Here is a 17,524-nt window from a genome sequence, read left to right as displayed (position 1 = left end):
CTGCAAAAAAACCAACAAATTATATGTAAATACTTTTAAGGTTAACATTTGCTTTATAGTTCTCATCATGCAATTTAAATTTATCAAGCAAAAAACCCCCATTTCTATCATTAATCATGAAATTTAGTGATTTGCAAAAACCTCATTTGCTTTCACATTGGACTTCTAAATCACAGTCAATTTTTCTCAACAACTTGGGTCAAATACTAATCAGGGTTTGTTTGAGCTTTTCTGTTTTTCCTGGTGAATCAATCCTTATTGATGCAAAGAAAAAAACTAAAAACTTGCTAGTGGTGTTCCAGAGGCATAAGCTAGGACTGAAGAGAATGTGATCTGGAACAACATTGTACTCCAAAGAACAGAGTTTTTTTACACCTTCGTAAGAAATAGTTTTTATCACTGAGTATGGCAAGTGAAATATAAACATTAAATATACACAAAGAGTAAATACCTGAAAGATATGTATCTGCAGTAAAATTTTGACCATTTCATATAACTCAATACTTCAATTATTTAACCAAAATTTTGGGAAAAAAAGAGTTAGGAGGCAGGCATACTATTATGGATAAATTCTGTGTGCACTTCAAATGTGAAGCTGCAAGGAAACAGAAGAGTCACTGCACCACTTACAGGAATCTCAACAGGAACAGATGAATCCACACCAGAACAACTCAGATCTTCAACAAGTGATAAAAAGCTGCATTACTACAAGTGAGGTACCTTATTCTCTCCATGTCTATGTTGTCTAACTCTACCTTTACCTTCATTATCTCTACCCCAACAAGTCTGGCCTCATCCCATGATTTATCAATGTCAAAGTTACATAAGATACTTACTCACTACCATATTTGGCACTAGATGATCTCTTCTTCTGGTATTTTTCATGTGATTCATTCAACTTTTCTACTGTGTCTATTATCTGCTGAAGTGTATGAAAAGTGGCTACAGAATCTTCAATGGTGAAGTTTGAATAATCATCTGGTTCTTTCCGAGGACCTTGGTAGACTGCTATACTTCCACAAGCCTCTACAAAAATGACCACAGTCATCTCATTTAGAATTTTAACAATTAAAAAACCAAATCTAACTCCTATGCAAATGGTAACACTGAAATTCTGAAATGTAAAGTTACTCTGACTTCTACACAAAATGGATTAAGATGAGAGCAGGAGGAAATATCAACTAAATATATTTACAATTCTACAGCTTGTTCTCTGCTAGCTGTGTTCAGCACCTTGAGCATCCACAGCTCTCTCTTCTTCACATTAAGAGAAGTTCAGTGCTTTCCTGCAGCAAAAACATGTCTAATAGATTTCATCACATAGTCAGGTAAGGTACAACACAGCAATCACCTACAGTTGCAGTCTCTCTGTTTAAACTATTAAAAATATAACATATATGGAAATCCAATTAGAACAATGCCTGATATTTATTGTAAAGAAATGCCTGAAGAACATCAGACACCAAGGCACTAAGAAGATAAAAATTCAATCTCTTTCTCTCCTTTCTGTTATTTTCAGGTGAATCATTAAATTCAGTTAATTGTTCAAAATGATGTACTTGGCCTAGAGAATTAGAACTAAATATCAGTGTAACTTTTTTAATTATCATTTGAGTACCTTCCAACTTTTGAAGCTTAGATCTGTTGATAGAGAAAAGTGAGTAAATTCTTTCTGTCTCTCTGTCTCCATCAATCTCAATTTGAGTATCAGCAGGAACATCTCTAAAAGGTGATGAAAGAGACAGGTAATCACTATAAGTAATTCTTAAAAGTAAGTAAACACTTATTATTTTTCAATATACATAGCCTTTTAATATGTTTATCACTCAGACAGCTTCACAAAACTTAGAATGTAGTTTATATAACCTACCCAGATAATGATAAATTTATTTTTAAAAGAAATCACAGCGTTTGTTTTCAGAAATCAGCAGCTTCTAAAAAGATAGTAAAGCATTTTAAAATGCTATTAATTTTTCTAACATACCTACAAAACCCAAATGATTTGTCAGAATCTACATCCAAGATTATTTAGCTGACTTTCTTAGGGCACTCCTCTAAAATATGTAAAGTTCAAATAAAAAAGTGGTTGTATAAAACAAGACTAAGTCATTAAGAAGAAAAGACTTCAAGGCTGAACTTTCTGCAGCAACTATTTTAATTATTTCTTACAAATGATCTACGTGTGTCATATTTCTGCATTCAACCTGGCATCTGAATTAAATCTATTATTCTGCATGAAAAGATCTCAGCCACTGGATACTCGTGCTGAGCTGGTTACCTCCACAGGGTGGCACACAAAGTAACAGAAATCCAGAACTTTGTGCCTTATCACCGTGGCACGTTTCTGTGGCAGCACTCGCTGAATTAGACAGGGAAAGCCTTGCTTCCCTGTTTGCAAGCTGCAGTGACTCCCACATTCCCTGGAAGCCTGCCTGTTTCCACCTGGGCAGGGACTTACGCGGTGCAGCGAGCGCAGCCCTCGGTGCTCTCCACGGTGGCCTTGCAGCAGAGCCAGTTCCCATTCAGGAAAGCAGAGGGGTGGTAAAAGGTCAGCCTCTTCTGATTGCACCTTGTTACCCGGCAGAGAGCCTCTATCCACTCACTGGCTTCTACACAGTTATTTGCTTGGATATAGAGTGGCTTTTCTCCGTGAAGTACTTGAAACATCTGTAGAAGAAACACATTATTTTGCTGAGTAAAAAAAAATCCAGTTACTGAGCAACTTCACATATGTTAAAATAGATTTCAGTGCTCAGGCAATTCCACAAACTCAAATTAAGAAAGAAAGTGAGACAAGGGAGAACAGCCTCTTTCACCTCTTTCAACTACACAGAGAAGAAAAGCCCCATCAGAACAGCTCCCTGTGTTCTGTCTACACCACTTCCTCATCTAAGAAAGAACCTTTATATATTAGAACAGGATGCATCTTCTGTCCTCTTCATCCACATATTTTTAAGTGTGACCCCAGATTTCACAAAGCATGACCTTCATGCTTCATATCCTGACAGCAACAGAAGTCTTTCCTTTAGCCATCTCTGGCCTTAGTGACAGCTGTTCTTTTATCACTGCCTCAGAAGTCTGGATTGACGTAAGAACAGAAATAACCAATGTGTTCCAGGGCCAGAATGAGGCCATGAGCACAGACAACCATCTCAACTGATGAAGGGATTGTAGAAAGTTCTCATCAAAAGGAATAAATACAAGTTTGGTAGTAGTACATAATATAATTTCAAGTGCTTTGTAATAAGGTCATGTAGTTTTAACCCTTATTCCAGAAATTTGGTAAGGGGGGGACAAAGTCAAAATCAGTCAGAAAACTTGGTGCAAATAGCCAAATTTCCAGGTTAATTTCCATGTTCTTGGAGCTACTGCATACAGCTTGTTATTCTTCATCCATAAAAGACTTATTGCTGAAGTGTTTAGTAATGCTGTTTCATTAATTCTGTAAACTAATTACAATCTTTTATTTAAAGAGCGTATCAAGAATTACATATAAACTATCTTTTTACCCACATTTTTCTTGTTGAAGGAGCTCTCATCAAGTTTCTCCACTGCAAGGATGTTTTTGATTGGAATAGTGAAAATTGGTTCCTTATCTGTAAAAAAAATTGTAAACAGAGGAGTGAAGCAATCTTTAAAAACTGTTTTGTAATCTCAGGGCACTAACACTGCAGCTCATTCTCTAAAAATATGCATTTTTATTACTGAAAATATAATACGAATCAGACAGAAGCCTCTATTTATCAAGGCAAAAATAACTAAAACACATCCTAAGTATTTTAGGAAAAGAAAAAATTACATGCTTTTAAAAGCACAAAAAAGCTACAAACACTTGGACAATGCTGAAAAATAAAAATAATTGTAAAATAAATATTATTATTTACCTTGCTGTTTGTGGTATGTGAATTCTCTACTTGTTAGACAGAACCATCGTTTCTTAAAATTCTTTTTACCAATCCGAGTCCTTCCCTGAGCTCTTTTGTACATTTCTCTGTAAAGATAGAATCAAACCAAATGCAACCACTAGTCTTCAAAACCGTTTATTGAGGTAAGACATTATTATTCATCATGCAGCCATGTAAAAATCTACTTCATTGTACATTAAAAGAAAACCTACTGCTTGTTCACAACGGATCCTCAAGATTACCTCCCAATATGGTGATTATGTACAGGGCTCCAAAGACAAGACAGCAGTTTGAAAAACACACAATCCAGACCAGTGCTTATAGCAGTAAATTTGGAGGGGATACATAACGTACTCAGAGCAAGAATTCCAAATTTTCACAAAAGGGAATAAGGTGTATCTAACTACAAGATTCTCTCCTTCCTGCCACTTTTCTCCATGTGATTGTTCTTGGAACCTTATCTGCATCAGAAACTGAGTGTCAAGGAAATGACACTGGACATGGCTCAATAGCAAGGGCAGACAAACTGCATTTTGTACACTGTAAGTGTACTCACTGCAAACTCTTTCTTTTGTTTTGAACAACAGCCATCAATTTCTTACTATAACCAAGTGTTGATCCACTACAATTTTCTCCTCCATTTCTATTCAGTATCTTAGTAAGAGACATGTTTTTTCCTCATTTGAAATTTGGATGCCTGTTTCACAGAAAAGTATTTTCTTCTTATAAACCTGCTTCTCAAATATATTGAAACATTTTTTCCTCATGAATGTTGTTCAAATCATCATCTATTCTTGATCAACATCAAGCAAAAGACAGTTCACTTCTTAGGAAGAGTGACTTACACCTCAATCTGTATAACAGCATTCTATCAATAAATGTTAAATATTTCAATTACAGGGTAGTTTTTGATCTAACTTTAAAGGCAGAACATTTAGCTGTCCGGGCTTATACAGGAGGTAAAATAATTCTAAGTTAATAAGGTTCTTTTAAAATACACTTTCAAAATCCTCAAAAACCATCACAGACCACACATTGAACTGTAATGACAGTAATGTAGACATTCTTCAGTAGGTTTTCATCTGCTTATAATTACTTTTTAAAGCATTTTAAAGATGAGTTATGAAAGTTTGCAGTTGTCCTTTTAAACTAATTATACATACTAAGAATTGTCTAAATTACAAATATAGTAATACAGTATATCAGACATTTTAATAAGCATTAATCTGAACCTGGTATTAAAGAAAAAAGACTGAAGTCAATTCTGTTATGGAAATTATAAATTCAAGATGTATTCACCCTTCTTTTAGATGTACTGGCTCACTCACACCACTGGGCTCTTTACTCTCGGTAGAGGAAACATCATCCAGGAACTTAAGGAAAAAAACCACAGGAAATAAAAACATACAGTATTCAGAAACACAAAATCCCCAAAAGCTATTTTGAAAATATAAATTTACAGTTTCTCTTTAAACAGAACAGTTATTTTATGCAGCAGATGAAAACATATAGCAGGGCCGCGGAACAGTGTAACAAGGGATGCCCAGAAGTCACACAAGCTTTCTTTAACGAATTCCTAAACAGCAGAGCCAATAAAATCTCTTTAAGAAAATGCTCACTTTTACTTTTTAAACTAAATTAGCTTAGTCCACTCTGTGTAACACTTGTGTATTTATTGTACTGGCTTTGCTATGTTATTTTTTAGGGGGGGGTTTATATCTGAAACAGACCACAACTTTTCTTTTTCTCTTTAGCAGAAAATTGAACACTAACATTTTTAATAACAAAGATTGATCAGACACACCAACACTAAAAAAAATACAGTTGAAAGGTACCTTTTTAACAGATTCAGTAAATTTTTCTTCTTGAAATGTTTTGAAAAATTCACACATAAATGTCTCCTTGAAACTTGACTGAAAGGAAAAGTATATTGACATAAGTAAATTCTCATATGAACTTTCAAAAAACAGAATGCTTGAAATGAGAAAGAATTTTAGTAGCCTTACAAGTTTGCTTTTGGTCAAACTTCCCCAGCTCCCCAAAGTCTGGATGGCTTTTGATATAAGAGTTAATGTTCTAGAAGTCTGTGCATCCTAAAACAAGAAGACAAAATTCAGAAGTCGTATTTTTTTCACAGTTCCAGGTAAACTAAATAAAAATGCTTTTACTTGATTTGTTTTCCACCTCACTGACTGCATTTTAATACAGAATTATAAACACAGCCTCCAAATGTAGCCTTGCTGTTCCCTTTTAGATGTTCAACCCTCAAGTGCTAAAATCCTGTCATTTTTTTTACTCAAAAAAATGGATAATGTCAAAGAAATGAATTTGAGTAAGTGGATCTTTTTCTTCTGAAGGCACAACACACCTAAGTAGGTAAAATATGGTAATAATGATAACCTCTGGAGCAGCAGATTTCGTACATTTGAAGCGCAATGTAGCAATAAATTCTGTATTTAATACAGGTTTTTTAATCTTGATATTCCTGTCTTTGAAATTTTTTTGTAATGTGCATCTACTTGACAAATGAAAAGGGAAAATCTGTCAACCCACTGCAGTGAGTGGAGTCCAGGATAAATACACCAACCAACCAATTACTGGATAATACAACCACCTCTGCTTAAGACCCAAATGGCAATAAGTGTCTGGATGTTTAACTTCCTTGGTGGAAAGAACCAAGGCAGTTTAGGCCTATACCTTAAAGGAACTTCAGTCATGTTGCTATTTCACCCAAGAAACACATTCCCAAAATTAGCACAGCATCTTTAATATTAAAAGCTCTTCCACATTCTTTGAGAACATCCCATAAAGACTGAAATATCTGATGCTTAAAGAACTGCAAATATCTTATTTCCTTTGGAAACTGACCCTAGAGACATTTAGTCATCTTATTTCCCAGTTACTCAAAGTAACTTATGCCTTCCCAACACCAACAGATCTGAGGTACGAATAAAACAGAACAAAGCTTCACAAGACTTACTGGATGGTGAGGTCGTAAATGAAAAGTATGAGGTGAGACTACGGCTACAGCAAAGAAACGAAGAAACACAAAGCTGCTCACTGCAGAATACTGTACATGAGGGTCATCTGCAGAGAAAAACCATGAAATGTAACATGCACTGAACTTAACAGGAAATCATGAAGACAGTTAACATAAAAATCCTTAAGAAGATAACATCAGAGGAGACATTTATATTTTAAAATAGAATAGAAAAATCAATGAAGTGCATGAAATGAGAAAGGTGGTCATGGTAAGAAATGTTCTCCTTATAGTGGAGTGTTTATTGCTTATTTATCTGAGATGAAGTTCTATTCCCTTGCAACTGGCTCATCATCTCCACTGGGAGGAAGGATGAGATGATTGCAAGCATTTACAAACACAGTTGATTCGGTCTGGCTGGATGCTGCACCCAGAAGTAAAATACTGCAGCAGCTGCCTCTAAACTCTGGATTTATTCACCTGGAAAGCTACTCACTGATAACTCAAATACATTAATGCTGCATGACAAATACAGTCAATACAGAGGAACATATACAATTGCAATTCTGAGTTGTACCATAAACCCCCATGCTGTTACATAATTTTGATGATGTAAATGAGAACTTTCTCATTAAGTATTTTGAGTATATTTACTTTTATACCAGGAAATACAGTGAGATCATACTGTTACTCTAATGACCACTTCAATCTGATCTGGTAAGTCAGCTTTTCTGAAAGGACTGTCTAAACTAGAGCAACTTATGGCTCAGTTTCAGTGGTAAACATGAATCAGAGAAATGTTCCACATTATGAGGAACATATTCTTCACCTGTAGCTTATGACAGGACATTTCATTACTCCTATATTAAAACCATTGTGAAAGAATAAAGCTAATATTCTAATATTGGTCATATTTACAAACACATTAAATAATTCTTATTATCCACCCTCCTTACCCATAGTTCATTTAGCTACAGTAGTTCTAAAGCTAACGTCACAGATGTTATGAATGTGCTGGTCATCATTAACAGAGTGACAGTTCATGAAAAGATGCAAATGCCAAATTGATTTTCATGTTCACATCTTGCTTCTTTAGAAGCAGTAAACAGAATAGCTCTTACAAATTTTAAATATCTTTCAAATAAATCAATTCCCGTATTGCTTGTGCTTTTCTTCTATTATCTTGTACTTTTTTTGATGACTTCTCAATTCCTCTGAGTTTTGCAGTTTTTGACTTGCTATATTTTTGTATCAGAAAACAAAAAATGCCTCTTGATTGACCACGAAGTTTCACTATACCTTACAGCCTGACAGAAAAACAAATGCCTGTCAAAGTTCAGGGCACAACTTTTGGACAAGACAAGAATTTTAACAATCTCCATAAGGTAACTGCAGAAGCTCTCAGTCTGAATACCACTTTTGCAAGTTTTTAGAGAACACTTACTTGGAAATCTTTTGGCAGCCAGATGTCTCAAAGAATAAAAAACATCACACATTACGGTAGGACAACTTATACTCGACCGCACTATTTCACGGAACACTTTGTCCACATAGTAGCGGAGGTTTTCCTGCAATTATGAAAAAAGGCATTTTTTCAGACCAACAACATTCACATTTCTTTTTTTTTTTTTTTTTTTTACCCTCAGCACAAACATAACACTACTGTCTGACTATTCAATGCTGAATTTTAGTACAGTGCATATTTTAAAAGCCTCATAATTTTTATATGGCATTACTACTGTTAAAAGATAGTTTAATGATATTTACTTAATATATATAAGCACTGTCTAGCAAAGTTTTAATTTGACAACAAGGAGCGAGCACTTCCCAACTTTATTGCAGCAACTACTGCCTTCAACATCAGCATACTCTGGTAAGAGAGAAGCAGCCAGCAAAACCTCAATGAAAAATGTTAGAGCAGTTCTAATTAGGTACATCATAATCTAGGATGCTGAGTACAGGACATCAGCAGTCAAAACACCCAAAAAACTGGTAAGAATGACTGTCATCTTTAGCTTCTCCTCTCTGTCCCATTTTCCATTAGACTTATCCATTGCTGTGTTCAAAAAGAGGGGTAAGAAAACACAGCTTTTTGTTTACTCTGAAAGCAGAGTTATATTGCTACTATAAGTTACTAATTTTCCATTACAAAGAGCTGCTTTTAAAAATGCTTTTCTTTCAGATTTTGAGACCAGATGGGAAACTCACCATATTAATTTCCACATTATCCCCTTCTCTTAATTTGATGGGATCTATTTCACAGGGTTTAGGAGACTCACATATCTGAAACAAACAAACAAAACTATAGGAGTTCAATTTTTGAGACAGAAAGGATGGAAACGCACCCATTTAAAACCAGATTCTTAGATTTAGGAATAAAATTCTAAATAGGTCCTAACCATCCATAACAACATGCAATGATCATCTTCACTTTTGTTTATGCCTTTTCAAATAGATTGATTACATAAAGCATCATATGGGCAAATTCTGCAATGTGTTGGAGGCTGGAATGACTTTTACTGACTGTTTATTTTGAAGCATCTGGAACTTAAATAACAAAACACAACTCTTCCCACTAAACCAATTATTGCTAAGTTTATTTTTCCTCCAGGATTCCCCTACCTGAGTGACTCCTACCACAGAGCTGAAACAAGAATGTCTATGCAACAATACTACAGGGGGCTGAGTGACCCCAAAGAAGTTTCAGGATAACCTACCTCATCAATAACAGGTTTCAAAGTAACCTTTAGGTAGTGCTTCCCCACTATTTTCATCATTTCATCCACACACCGAGTTGCTAATGAGTTGCCTCTGAAGATTGTGTTTGCTTCTCTGTAAGAAAAGAAATTATTTTATTTGAACAGGGGAAAAAGCAAGTTCAGTTACTTACAAAATTCAATTTATACTCTATCTTGCTAAAATATTTGTCATATATTTCAATCAGAAATTCCAGAATGTATACACCAAGCTTGCAATGGCACTCAGTAATAAAAAGAGTATAAACAAGAATATTGTTACAGAATTACCAAACCCAGAAACATATATAAAACCTTAAGAAAAATCCTAAGAAATTTTATACAATTAAAGTTATAGTGCAGTATGAAACATGAGAAAGAACAAGTGAAAAAAACCCCAAGATAATGAAAATTGTACCACAGGAATATGCAATTCCTCCTACAGTAGTCATGGTGAAAAAAAACTGGAGCTACAGCACCCTGCTACACAACACCAATAAACCCAGACATTTAAACCAAAACACATTTAATCCAAGATTACATTTTTATTCATTACAGTTGTTGAAGAAAACTGACAGCTGTGCAAAACGTATCTTTCTAATCTGAGAGATTTAGTTTAAGCGCCCTTTGTTATAGCTGAAATACAATGGAATGTGTGTACTAAAATGCAGTTTAGAAAATTATTTTCTTTCTACACAGTTAAGCTGTCTTGCATTATTTAAATCAAGACTAAGTGCTTTGAAATGAACTGTCCTGTGGTGACAAAATCCCTCCCACACCTCCACTGGACATGACCCAGCATCCCAGAGGCTGCTACTCACATCTGCTTTATTTCTCTCCTAACCGCAGAGCTGCAAATTCACAGAGCATATGCTGCTACTTGGAAAAACACCCATGCTTCCTACTTGCAAGGCATGCAGGCCACGTTCTTAATTACATGGCATCTTTGCAGAAAAAAAGTAGCCCTCATTTAAACCATGTGTAAAAGGAAACAGGATAAGATTTTCAGCAATTTAAAGTTGTTCCATCTACTAAATTCCATCTAAGTTTATAAGTTCTGATCCCGTGTGCAGTAAAATTTGAAGAGTAGCCAAAAGACATTTAAAATATAAACTACGTACTCTAAGACAAAGTTTTACCAAACTGCCCAGCACCCTTAACTACGACTCCCAGCTTCAAAGTGATTTTAATGAATGTTTTTAAAAATTAGCATTAAAAGATTAATATATTTAGTCAGTTTTATGTGAGAGAAATAAACCAAAGGGCTTACTTGTCAGTGTTCTACCATGAAGCCCTGTGAAAATTTAAAATTAATTTCAGAAAGCGTGACATCAACATAAAATACATACTGGGTGTCCTTCAGATCTAGTTCTGCCACTGCTGCAACAAAGGGAACCAGCTTATGGTGGTGCAGCAACAGGCGTACCAGAGGCAGCACAGCATCATACTTGTCTCGACACACTTCACTCAGAATGTAGGCAGCAGATGCAGAAATAGGCTGTGAAAAAGCAGAGTATGAAATCTGAGTAAAGGAGCTAAATATTCTTTGTGTATTTGAAAAAGTACACGTCAAATCTAATGAGACTATAGACAGAGTTTGTTAACAGAAAGTTTCAGTATTTGCTGTATAACATGGCAATTAAAAGCTTCAATTGAAAATTAATATTATCTACTCTATAAATACATTTAAGAATGGAATTCAGTAGCTACTCATCCTACTCATTCTCCCTAAAGGGTTAAACTATGGTGTTGTCACAAACACAAGCCACAGGCAGAAAGCAACTGCGTTACTATGTCATGTATCTTTTAAAACTATAATCACTAAACAGTAAAAACAGTAAAATGAAGACATTAAAATAAAGTTCTCACCCTCCTAAAGGGTTTGTTGCCACTGTACAGTTGAGAATTTCAATAGAAAAATTAAATTATTTCAGTAGAAAAGACAGCTGCTGACTTCTGCTACCTATATACTCAGCTATTCCTGAATTCCAGTGAAGCAGTATTTTAATATGGGCCAGCAAAAACTTCAGTCACATCTGCTTCCTCTAGCTTTCCTCTCCTCTGTGAGTACTTCACTAACACTGAATTGATGAAAAGCTGTAAAAGACCTAAGAATATAAAGTCTCGTTACTACAATTTGATTCCTGTCCCAATGTTATGCAAACCCTTTACCACACTTCCCTCTTTGTCACCATGTCCTGGTGAGAAATCCAGTCATGCTGATTAACATCCTGGGAAAGGCAGAAGCAATTCAGAAGTAGAATTTGAAATAAATTCTGAAGTAGATCCTTTTTTATTAATTATCTGCCCTTCAGTGCCAATAATGAATCAGTGTCCTTGGAAAACCTCTAAATCCAAGAAGCCAGCAAAGGCCAATGGAAATATACATAGAAAAGAGCAACCAATGGGAAAAACATATTTTATCTCCTCCAGGCACACAACACAGGTTTTTTCCCTGTCTCCACTGGTTCTTCTAAAATAAGAAGAAAATCCTGTACTTTGGAGCAGAAGTAAAAGCTCTAGAAGCTCTTAATCTGTGTGTGACAGAAATAATTATCACAAAGAAACAAAACAAATTATCTATTTATCTAGATATGATTAATTCATATGGTCTAATAACTGCATAATCCATTTTTAGCTTTCGCTTTAATGAAATCTTCAACAAAAGTACCTGAACATCTGAGGATTTTAGCAGCAAGTTCCTTAGAGAAGTGTAGTACTCAGATGGAAGTACACAGTCTTCGGTGTAACAGATATTTAATCTAAGTGATCCCAAATCATCAGTTTTAGAAGATTTGTTCCCATTTTCTCTTGGCTGAAGTAAGTACCTGTAAGCAACAGGACAATTATAAAATATTAGATACCTATTTCATTCATTTGACTAATTCCATAATAAAGTGAAGTATCACATTCAACTATTTCATTCAGTATGCACACATAGTATCTGAAAACTGGCAAAAAATTCACAAAAAAACCCCTTGAGACACAAAACTAAAAGAATGAGCAGCATTTAATTAATCTTTAATACATAATGAAACTTATATTTATTTTCTCACATCTTTGCAAATTAAAATAGGATATACTTTTTGTAAGTTAACAGGGAATAGCAGGAATAGTTTGAGATTACACTGGGCCATCTCATTTTACATCTAGGTTATATTTAGGGTGTTGGACACTGCAGATGAAACAGGTAGTGTGAAGAACTGAAATGGTCTTGTCCAAGACCAGAAAAAACACATAATATTAATGGGCTCCACTCTTAAGAAACAAGATATAGGGAAAAAGCAGCTTTTTTCCTACTCTTTAATACAAAATACATTGAAGTAGTCATTGGCTGCAGTTTCACTGCATTCCAATGGAAGGTGCAGCCCTACAAAAATGTTAACAGCTTTTAAGTGGTGTCACAGTAGTTTCAACACTCACCCCAACAAACTGAAACCCCATCTCCAAATATTCTTTTACAGTCATGTATATTTGGACTTCTACAACTAGGAGGTCAGACTTCTTTTTTTCATAATCAGGTGCAGTGCCCTTGAAGGCATGCTAACATAACATAAAACTGATTTACCAGGAGAATTAACAGCATGACTCTTTGGCTTATTTTCCAAATAATTAGTTGTACAGATAATTTCTCTGCTGTACTTCAGATGCATTCAAAACCACATTATGCAAATTAGCAATAGTATAAAAGATTTGGTTTTTTAATCACAGAACTGTTTCTGATAAGCAGATCATACTTGGATATGAGGATGTTCAATGCAAGGTGTGCCTACAAAGCATATTAGCAGACACACTCAAGAGACCTAGACATGAGTTAGGCCAATTCAAAAAGCTACACAAACACAGCTCACTGGCAAATGAGCCCATGCTGATCCAATCTTTTTCTCAGCAGGTTGTTAACAGAGGCCTGTTTTTATGTTAATATGGTCACACAGCTGTTGATCAGACACTGGCAGAACAAGCCCATGTCTGCAATACACTGCAAAAAATAGAAACTCCAACACAAACACCTACAGGATCACAATCAAACACCTAGAGTCTGAGTTCAACATCCGAGACACTTGGAGCCTGAGGTGGGTACATGGAATAGAGCCATAATGGTTCCTGGCCAAGACCTGTGTTACATTCAGCTCCTATTTATGTGCTTCCTTCCCATGTGTTTTCTGCGTGGATATGAAAGTGCTTTTTCTGGTACTGAAAGGTTCGCTTAAAAGCAGAATATTTTACACATTCGGAGGCACTCAAATCCCTTGCGCTCATCCCTTCCTGCTGCTAAGCATTTGGGACAGTAAAGGAGCTAGAGACAGGCTTCTGCTCCCAAAAAACATCAGAAGGTGCTGAGATGTCCCATGCACAAGTGTTTCTCTCCTGAACTCCCTTCATACCTCACCCTTCCAGTTCCTGTGCCTGCTCACCTGACATGATGTTGGGTTGGCTCTAGAAGATACTTACGGAGCCTCCCCAAGGAAGAAGAAAAAGCCATACTTAATGATCAAATAAACTCTTCATCAGTCATTCTGGAAGTCTGACTTAGGAATTTAATTACAAGTAACACAATTCTGAGAAGCTCAGGTTTACTGGGTGTGCTGAAGAGTACACACAGATCCAGCAGCCTGACCAGAAGACAGTTGCTGTCCATCCTCCCTTCACCCTCCGCACTTCCCCCTCAAACACACCAATTATTCTGTGACTGTGTACAGACAGGGGAAGAGCAGAGATAAATGTACCCGCTGACAAGGTTAATTTGTTGAGCAGGGAAACTCTAGAAACATGTTTTACCTAGATTAGAACAGGAAGACACCATTTAATGAATAGATGGAATAAAACATATCCCTTGCAAGGGAAAATGTGCAAGACACAAGCAAATTCACTTCTGAACCACCATTTCTCACCATGCTTGAAAGGAATCATTTCTTAACACCTTCACAGGAACTTTAATTTCTCCTAGAAAGATGTCTTGTACCAGATTCCCATTATTCCATAGGTCAACCCTGAAAACAAGAACACTGCTTAATTTTCTTTTCTCCCAGAGAGAAATAAGCAAGTTTACAATAACTGCCTTACAGCACTAATCCACATGCATGCAGGCAGCAAATGTTAGAAATCTCACTCCATTCTAAATAAATCAAAAGGACTCAAGTGGCTTATTAACCCATAAAGAACAGATAAAGAAACAAACAGTGAAAGTTAAGACTTACAGACCTTGCATCAGTAAATAAAAGTGATACCAGCACAATGTACGGGTTCTGCGCAGTTTCCACCCCCAAAACTGTGCACATTTCTTCTCAGGTAATTCAAGTGAACTTCTTAACCAATATAATTAAATATCTACCTAACTGCTAGAATCTGGCACACTGCAATGCCACACCAACACATGCGCTTGTTTTTCCAAGCAGCAGCTCGTATGCTTACAACCTCAAACAGAATCGGGTTCCAGACATGCACCCTGGGTTTGTTCTATTTCTTCTTACCTCTCTGACATTTCTGACAGACAGCAGTTGTTAAGAACAGAAAAAAAACAAAAAGACAACTAGATTTGTTGGGGCATGACTATTTTTCTAAATATATTTGCATCTACAATGAAATATACAGTTCTAATTAATGAAGCCAATAGCTAGAAATGCATGTAAATTAGTTCTATAATGGCAATTTGGATTAACTGCTAAGTTTTTCTTCTAATGCCTGTTAGGAAACATATGCTGGCCTTGAAGACTTTCTGTCATTCAGTAGATTTGGTGCATGTATGGGCAGGAACACAATAAAGAAAAGAAACTGAGTACAGGGCTCTCTGCAGTTCTAACTACATTGCATAAATACAGACAGACCTGCTCTGAGGGTAAAGCAGCAGAAAAGAGGAACATAATTTGAGTATTTGCATTTGCAAGGAAAAGATGAAACACAAATGTTCCTCTAAAAAGCAAAGTGAGATTATAAGAATCTCATAGAAGAGGCTTTTCCCACTTTTATTAAACCAGCCAACTATATTTGGAGCTATAGACTAGGATCAAGTATGCTGATATCTTTCAGTACAAGTTCTATTACCAATATTCTGCCCAAATGAATACAATTTGATAGAAGGTACTCATACCTCTTTACTAACAGGCACAGGAAATAAGTTTAGGCTGCTAGATACACTCAACCACTACTTACTTCAAAACAAACTCATCTTCAGTAAGAAATACAAGTAAAAAAAAGAGAAATTTTTCTTATGTCGTCTCTTCTACAAGTCTAACCAGTAATTCTCTGGAGCTAAACTAAGATAAAAGGGGTATTCATTGTCCTGATGATCAAATATTATGATTAATGATTCTATAAAATCACTTTCTAATTCACATAACTTACCTGACTTCTAGTTTCTCAATATCTTCTTCTTCCACCTGAAACTGGGATTTTTTGGTGTAACTGCTGGATCTGGTTACCTGCAATTAAATTCCTCCTATTAACATACTTTTTGTACTGTGGATATCAAAAATCAAAGAAAACCCTCCCTGCCTCTAGCATAGGTAAACAGTTACTGTTCCTCATACAAAGGAAAAAGGTCAGTTGACCAAACAAACTGCTTTTGTCAGAAAGCAGGAGAAAAATGGGTCATGAAGGGTTCATGGTGGAACCTACTGAAGGCTAGCAGATATATGAGGGAATTACAGTACAGACCTATCAGAAAAAACAACAAGTAGTATGACATGAAACTGGCAAAAGTTTATTTTTTTTTAGCATGAGCCCCATGAAAGCATTGAAGTCAGTTCTGAAATGTTTAAAGAAACAACAAATAAGAAGCCCACTCTTCTTGCCCTCGTTACAACACAATTGTAACTTCTCATCTGTACTTTCCTCATTTCTTGACTGACTGCATTCTCAATCTAACTCAAATAAATCATAAGTCAAAAAGTTACCAGAGTGGTTTGAATCACATTTTTATCCTAATATCTAACTTGAGCAGGGCAACCTAGGCATACACATGCACTGAAACTCTGCATAGGCATGCAGCTATTTCTCCCTCAAGTCCACAGCAGGATGAGGATTTATAAAAACACAGTAAATTATAATACATTTGAGGCATATGCAATAGTTGTACGCCTTCCAACTCTCAGCGCAACATGCTTTAAATGCAAATCTGATTTTTATTACTGACACAAATCAGATGAAAATTTAAACTTGTACTTTGTTTATTGTCAGATAACTCGTGCAGAATTGAAATCAACTCCTAAATAACAACAGACTTTTTTTTGTGTATAATCACTGTATTACTTTATTAAATAAGTTGTTTGGATTTTCTAGGTCAAGCTTGAAAACATTTAAATTGAAGTCTGTGGGATAGGTTAAAGTTATCTCAGAACTCTGGATAGCAACAGATGACATCTAGTGATTCAAGACAGAGAATTACTTTCATATATGTGCTTGTGAGAAAGTAATTTTTCACACAGCAACTGGAGGGGAGTATTAATGTCTGGCAGACAGAAATTTAAGTATGTAATTCACTTATATTTGAGAGGCCAGTTAAAGATATTAAATTTGCTTGAAGAGAGAATTCTGCATTAGGTACTGCTATTCAGCTTGCTTAAAAATATCTGAAGGGTTGCATAAAATAGATAAACAGGAAGAACAGCATACAAAAAGTTACCTCAAAATAAAATGTTTCATTGAACTGCGGATTGCTTGTTTTCTTCTTAACTTTGGTCTTCTTTTGGTCATTCCTGTTCCAATGTGGTAAAATTTTTACCATAGACAACTTAAACACACAATTATAAAGACATTCTATTGTCAAGATGCATTTAAGTTACAACATTTTTTGTCATTCTAGAATTCACTTTGATCAATGAGGAAAATTTTAAAATAAAATTAGTTCATCTTCGCAATACAGTTTGAAGAACTAAAATTTTAAACATCTAGCTAACAGTACAGCT

At 35.5% G+C, this 17,524-nt stretch overlaps 1 protein-coding gene across 3 annotated transcripts in view; it reads right to left on the bottom strand.

The window, feature by feature from the left end:
* RASA2 (RAS p21 protein activator 2) overlaps positions 1–17,524 on the bottom strand; it is a 39,770-nt gene that overhangs the window by 2,349 nt on the left and 19,897 nt on the right. The window contains exons 6-22 of one of the 3 annotated variants that reach the window (XM_033516674.1): positions 17,242–17,314; positions 15,963–16,039; positions 14,513–14,611; positions 12,292–12,448; positions 10,970–11,118; positions 9,603–9,717; positions 9,094–9,168; positions 8,330–8,453; positions 6,886–6,992; positions 5,912–5,998; positions 5,741–5,818; positions 5,205–5,278; positions 3,885–3,991; positions 3,514–3,596; positions 2,459–2,667; positions 1,619–1,722; positions 837–1,026 (exon numbers count right to left, since the gene is read on the bottom strand). In XM_033516674.1, coding sequence (XP_033372565.1) covers positions 837–1,026; positions 1,619–1,722; positions 2,459–2,667; positions 3,514–3,596; positions 3,885–3,991; positions 5,205–5,278; positions 5,741–5,818; positions 5,912–5,998; positions 6,886–6,992; positions 8,330–8,453; positions 9,094–9,168; positions 9,603–9,717; positions 10,970–11,118; positions 12,292–12,448; positions 14,513–14,611; positions 15,963–16,039; positions 17,242–17,314 — 1,908 coding nt within the window. Of the gene's footprint in view, positions 1–836; positions 1,027–1,618; positions 1,723–2,458; positions 2,668–3,513; positions 3,597–3,884; positions 3,992–5,204; positions 5,279–5,740; positions 5,819–5,911; positions 5,999–6,885; positions 6,993–8,329; positions 8,454–9,093; positions 9,169–9,602; positions 9,718–10,969; positions 11,119–11,489; positions 11,682–12,291; positions 12,449–14,512; positions 14,612–15,962; positions 16,040–17,241; positions 17,350–17,524 lie in introns of those variants that run through there. The other 2 variants (XM_019007781.1, XM_019007782.2) reach the window with 2 other exon arrangements.

This window comes from Parus major, chromosome 9, assembly GCF_001522545.3.
Source record: "Parus major isolate Abel chromosome 9, Parus_major1.1, whole genome shotgun sequence".
Classification (NCBI taxonomy): Eukaryota; Metazoa; Chordata; class Aves; order Passeriformes; family Paridae; genus Parus; species Parus major.
Note: the sequence above shows the minus strand (reverse complement) of the source record. Positions and strands in the feature narration are given on the sequence as shown.